General features: G+C 44.2%; 1 protein-coding gene across 1 annotated transcript in view; it reads right to left on the reverse strand.

The window, feature by feature from the left end:
- LOC107090836 (plectin-like) overlaps nt 1-6,359 on the reverse strand; it is a 142,198-nt gene that overhangs the window by 32,227 nt on the left and 103,612 nt on the right. Inside the window, exons 13-24 of the mRNA XM_015384427.1 lie at nt 5,606-5,712; nt 5,274-5,393; nt 5,099-5,194; nt 4,904-5,031; nt 4,396-4,489; nt 2,216-2,370; nt 1,698-2,091; nt 1,547-1,624; nt 1,318-1,479; nt 1,096-1,200; nt 912-1,007; nt 655-780 (exon numbers count right to left, since the gene is read on the reverse strand). Coding sequence (XP_015239913.1) covers nt 655-780; nt 912-1,007; nt 1,096-1,200; nt 1,318-1,479; nt 1,547-1,624; nt 1,698-2,091; nt 2,216-2,370; nt 4,396-4,489; nt 4,904-5,031; nt 5,099-5,194; nt 5,274-5,393; nt 5,606-5,712 — 1,661 coding nt within the window. The remainder of the gene's footprint in view (nt 1-654; nt 781-911; nt 1,008-1,095; nt 1,201-1,317; nt 1,480-1,546; nt 1,625-1,697; nt 2,092-2,215; nt 2,371-4,395; nt 4,490-4,903; nt 5,032-5,098; nt 5,195-5,273; nt 5,394-5,605; nt 5,713-6,359) is intronic.

Raw genomic sequence — 6,359 nt, forward strand, 5'->3', positions numbered from 1 at the left:
ACAACACTGGCGGGAAGGAATCAACTCTATCGCTGAATTGAAGGTTTTTGAAAACTGAAATCTGACTCCACCCCCCCACCCTCTGTTTAAGGCTGGTTTTTCTTTCTTAACAAAGATGGCTTCCTTCACGCCCCTCTTTTTTTTTCCTATTACGTGTTTTTTCTCTGGCCAGAAGTTCGATGGCAAATCCTCCCTCTTCAAGTTGGCGATCACTGCTGGAAGATGGCAGGAGGGAGGGGCTACTATATTTGGGCAAAAATGGCCGCTCCCAGACTCAGTGATCGCCACGAAAATTATTGTTTTTATTTATTTTACTAATTAACGCTAAATTCATTACATCACTGCCAACGTATTAGTTTTAGGTATAAATAATGATCCATTGATTATTCCTTTATGAATGAACTTTTCCTTTAAAGGTTTTTTTTTTAACTTTAAATCTTTTTTTTTTATCTTTTTCTTTTATCCATTTTTTTATGTGTAGTATGAAATCAGTTTATTTTCCAAATAATTATTTAGTTTCACTTTTTCTTCTGTTTTGAAAAAGAAAGTATTTTTGAGGAATATTTTTGGCCCAAACTGAGCTCCGTACGTTCCAGCATCCAAACAGTAATGAAACTGTGATGCAGCTGAACAGCTTAAAAACGATGAACTCACAGCGGCGTCCTGCAGCAGATCCTCCAGCCGCGTCACGGTGACGGAGCGGTCGCAGGTGTACTTCCTCTTCATCACTTCCTGCATCTTCTTCATCCTCTCCTCAGCCTCTCTCACATCAGCAAAAAACTGCATAAAAAAAAAAACCAAACAGGTTCAGACCTGAAGACGACGTCTGAGCTTTCAGTGACTTGACTTCCTGTTCCGGGTCGCGACTCTTCATCCCGGCTCCTCTTCCCACCGTAGGTCAGAGGTCGTACCTGGAAGTAGGCTGTGTTCTCCTTCAGGTGCGTCTCGATGCAGCAGCACAGCTGGAGGAGCCAACTCCACTGAGTCTGCAGCGCCGCCGTGAAGGCCTGAGGAGGAGGAGGAGTCCATGTTTCAGGGAACATTTCTACAACAGGAGGAGGAGTCTGTAGACCACAGCGGCGCAGACCGTCTCACCTCGATGGTCTGCCTGGCGGGGTGTCCGTCCCGCAGCAGCTTGTCTCCTGTGGCCTGAACTCCGTTCACCTTCTTCTCCCGGAGCTCCAGTTCCCTCATCAAACCCTGCAGCAGAGGAGGAACACGTCAGGCGGGGTCAGCTGGGGTCAGCCCCCCCCCCCGCCGCGCTGCAGGAACCAACAGAAACCTTCGCAGCCACAAAGACGACATGTTTTACCGCACCGAGTAGCTTTCCTTCTTGGAGGCCATGTTGGTGTTCCGCTCGCTCCAGTCGAAGTTGACCTCCTCCTCCTCTTTCTCGTTGAGCCACATCAGCTCCTTGGTGGCGGCGCTGACGAAGGCGTGCAGCTCCGCCAGGAAGCGCAGACGAGCCTTTGAGGCGTTCTGCAGAGAAACCAAACCCTTATTTCTCTGGGACAGTTCCCCGGGAAGCGTTCGCTCCGTTACTCACCAGCAGCTTTCCGTACTGCAGCTCCAGTTTCCCCAGATAATCCCGGTACGCAGCTTTACTGGCGGGAGAAATCTGACTCTGGAGAACATCAGAAACAGGATTCAGCCTCGCTTCCTCTCACTCTGAGGAAGGTGTTTGCTGTCCATCTTACCTCATCGGCCTTCGCCCGTTCGATCTTGGAGCGGAACTCCTCCACGGACTGGTGCAGGCCGCGGTGGCTGCCCAGCTGCGCCTCCACGTTGGGCAGGTCGGAGCCCCACTCGCCTTCATCCACGCGCCGCTGGTTCTCCTCCACCCAGCCCAGCAGGTCATGGACGTAGCGCAGGGTGACCTCATCCAGCTCTGGTCGCCTGCTGGAGGACTCCTTCAGGCCGGTGGTCATGGAGACCCGGGTGATGGGGACCTGGGTGATGGGGATCTGGGTCATGGGGATCTGGGTCATGGGGATCTGGGTCATGGGGATCTGGGAGGTGGTCACACCCGACTTCAGCCGCAGGTTATATTCACTGCGGACGTTTACGAGTCTCTCATGGAGACGATAAACTCTAAAGGAAAAGAAATAAAGATAAATGTTGGAACAAATAAAAGAAATTCTCCATCCAGCCACCTCGTTTTCCGGTCCATAAGAACTTCTGTGAAACTCCTGTGATAATTAGCGTCGTTCTCTACCTGCGGTACATCTGTTCCGCCTGCAGGTGGCGTCCATCTTTCAGCCGCTGAACGTCATCGAAGAGGAAGCGGATCATTCCCTCTGCTTTCTCCAGGTCGGCCTCCACCTCTGCCGTGTGCTGAGCAGGTTTGCCGGCGCTCATCATCCTCACATCCTGCAGGAAACAGGAAGATCCTCCAGACTCACAATCAACCATCATGCATGTTTCTAAGGCTGTGGAAAGGAAACCTGACAGAAAACAAACATGCTGAAAGGTTTGGGATAGGCTTTGGTCTAAAGGTCAAAAAACAAAAAACATCAGCGTCTAAATAAATTACAAATATGCTGAATGTGGCTCGATTCATTGATCAGAACTCCTCCAATCAGGATCCCTAAAGCAGAAAACACTGATCCTGCTGTTTAAACTCTCACAGATCATCACATGACATCACATCACATTGAATAATACAGATGAGCCAAAAGTGCTAAATTGATGATGTACATGTGATATACATGGATTTATTACATTGTTTTGGTAATTAAATCTTACATATCTGATAATCCATGCAATATTATATATATATATATATATATATATATATATATATATAGACACACACACACACACACACATTCCTCGTTTTCCAGCCACTTCTTTAGCTTCTTCTCCTCCTCGAGCTTCTTTTCCGAACATACAGCTTTATGATCAATCGGACTTTAACCAGTTATATATTATATATCTGATGAAATTGTTTTTATAAACGTATTTTTTTTTTAAATAAAGCATTTTCAATGCCACGATAATCACATTTAATGACTTTAATGCCAATTAAGGCCTTAATTGAAAAAATAATAATTGAATGAATTTTAATGACCGTGGAAACCCTGAAATAACATGTAATATATTTCAGCTCATGAATTTTTCTAATGAGAAATACAACAAACTCTACAAAAACGACTTAAGAATTATTACTCAAACATTCTCAAACATTAAATCCATCCTAAAGTGTGATCTGATTGCATCGTCTGGTTTTCAACCATCTTTTTTCTACTTAGTAGTTTAGTTAAGTTTTACTAGTTTTTAGTTTTTAAATAAAATGAAATAAAATGTAAAAAATAAAATGAAATATGTTTGACTTGGAGCTAAATGATTTCTGTTAATAAACTTTTATATTTCAATGGAAGTTATGTTGAATGTATTCCATATATGTGCAGAATTATCTATTCAACCATGATATGAGCTCCATTCACTTTTATCTGTTGTTCTAACACACAGCCAGTAGGGGGCGCATGTTCATCAGCAATAGATGACAGTCTGAATTAAATAAGATGTTTACCACCCCTGTTTGGGCAATAAATATATTAAAGCTGCACAGCAATGTCATGTGCTGGTTATCTGATTTCTGTAAAATAGTATTTAAATGTTAAATTAAACAAGAACTTTTCTTGTTTTTCTATTCTAAACAAACTTCTGGGAAAAAAATTCTAATTTTTTTATCATTGGCTTTAAATTAATGAATGAATGACACACAGATTGTTTTGTTTAGAATCCAAATACAAAACTTTTCTTTAGTTTCAGCAATAAAAGAGTTAATTTTTTTTATTTTCTATTTCTGACGACAAAAATCATCTATAAAAGGATGATTTCCTCACATAATGAGACTGGATCGAGTCACATTTAAAATGTTGTAATTTTGAAACTAAAAACTTTGGTGTTCAGTTTCCTCGTGGATTATTTTTCATGACCACAATTCATTCGGCTGCCATGTTTCTTTTTTTTTGTTATTTTTTTATTTTAAATGTTTGTTTCTTCTCTAAACTAAATTATTGTAATTCTGCCAGTGATTGCTTCCCGTCTCAGAATATAAACATTTTTCATTTTAAAGTTAATCTAGTTTTCCTTTTTTAAAATAGAGAATGAAAATTAAATAATTTTCAATTTTTCTAAATCCCTTTTTGACACTGAAAATAAGAAAAAAAAAAATCTATATATTTCGGATTTTTAAACAAAAATCATCCAGTTTTGTTTTTAATTTAAAAGAAAATCATTTCTGCCTCCAGTTTTTATTTGAACCTTCCTCTCAGGTTACGTTCTGCTGCCCCCTAGAGTTCAGATGAGGCACTGCAGCAGCAGCAGGACTTTCTGCTGAGGAGGGAAGGCTGCGTTCTAAAGGAGGACGGTGATGCGGAGGATTCTCACCGTCTGCAGCAGCGTCTCCACCTGGTTGAGCTGCTCCTCGCACACCCCCGACTCCATCTGGACCTTACTGACGATCCTCTGAAGTCGCTCCAACCTGCAACGAGGAGAAGAGGTCAGGAGGCATCAGATGAGGAGGAGAGGAAAGGCGGCGGCACTCACTCCGTCCTCCTGTGGAACACGTAAAGGTAGCCCTGATGAAGGAACGCCATGGCGTGGATCTAAACTGCAGCTCAGCCTAGTGAGCAGCTGAAGCCACACGGCTGGGAGCTACGCCCTGACTGCCATGTGATGGGGGGTTATGAGCCAGTTTGTGAGTGCCGTCTCCATGGCGATTAAACGGCTGTCATGAGGTTTTTTTTTTTTTATTTGATTTTTCACTTCCTGCCCAACAAAACAAACAGCTTTTGATGTGAGCGGACGGCATCATCAGCCGATGAGTCATGGTCCCACTGGAACACTGCGGTTTTCTGCTTGGTAACCGATCATGTGATGAGCTCAGTCCCCTCACCTCTCAAACTCGATCCGAAGGAGGCGCTCTCGCTCCAGGATGGCCACGTGCAGCCGCCCCCACTCCTTCTCCACGTCAAACGGATGGTAACCAGGAGGCACCTTGACCTGCCCGGCCTGGACGGCGCCCTGCGGAGGGAGATCTGCGTGAGTCCGGCTCCCGGCCGCTCTGCGAATCTAACGCAGGGAAGCTCACCTCAAACGACTGGAAGATGTGTTTGGAGCGATTCTTGTCGGCCTCTTTGGCCGGAAGCTCGGTTTCCTTAAACTTCAGGAACTGACGCCAGAGAACCTGAGGGCGAGAGCACAGAGAGGCGGGGTCAGCGACGGCTCCTCTGCGGCGTCTGCATTACGGCTGAAGCTCCAGGCACCTCGATCTCCTCGTAGCTGTTGGGGAACTTCCTCTCCTCGAAGACCAGGATGTGGTGTCTGATCCACTGGAGCAGCATGCTGACCACCTCGTAGTACTCCTGCCAGCGCAGCTCCAGCTCCTGAACCACAGAAGGTCACAGTGACGACGTCAGAACGGAAAATACAAAAATACGACAGAGAAGACGCCATTAGCGTCCATTTTCTGTCTGTTAGATCAAAGACTAGTGACGGTTAATGAGGCTTTGATCCTCCTTCAGGAGGTTATCATTTTGAAATCTGAAAGTGTTATTAAAATAAAAAAATTTAGCCCACTGGTGAGTTGTGAACTCACATTGGCTCTTATCCCGTCCTGGACGTCCGGCACCCTGGGCATGGCGTCGTACAGCGAGGAGACGTAGGTGATGATGGACTTCTCGTCCGGATGGGGAACGTCCACATCTGGACAGAAACATGGAAGCGGTGAGAATCCGAACGGAAGCGAATCGGTTCATGTTTGCTGCATGTTCTGCTCTCTATTTATTCACAAAAAGTGAAGCCACCGGCCGCCATATTGGTACTCCCCACTCCCACAGAGACATGCATTAAAATGCCTCCCTGTGCAGCATTTAGCTGCTAAAACCAGCAGTTTTCTATCTGCAGGAAGACGTTCCACTGGTCATTTCCCAGTCAGAATAAATGTATCTATAGCCGATGGATCCTATAGTTTAGTCTGCAGACTAACATTAGTCTGCAGACTAACATTAGTCTGGCTATCTCACACTGACTGGAAGACATTGACTGAGTTAGACACTGACATAGAAAATAGAAAGTAGAGGAAATAGAAAGTAATTCACTGAAAAGTTTATGTAGTGATTCTTTATTAAATTGATGATGTTGTAGTTTTTGTTTTTCTCATTTGAAAAAGTCATGGAATATATTGCAGGTTATATTGATGGAAAAAAGCAACTCAAACAGTTAATCTACTGATGCTATGAAACAGCCAGTCTGTGTCAAAGTGATGAATTTATCTTTATTTTAACAACACCTTTGTTTCTAGATGTTGAAGCTTGGCCTGTTTTCCAGTGTAGTCCTGTTTCTCTGACTGT

This window comes from Cyprinodon variegatus, unplaced genomic scaffold, assembly GCF_000732505.1.
Source record: "Cyprinodon variegatus isolate N-32 unplaced genomic scaffold, C_variegatus-1.0 Scaffold312, whole genome shotgun sequence".
Classification (NCBI taxonomy): domain Eukaryota; kingdom Metazoa; phylum Chordata; class Actinopteri; order Cyprinodontiformes; family Cyprinodontidae; genus Cyprinodon; species Cyprinodon variegatus.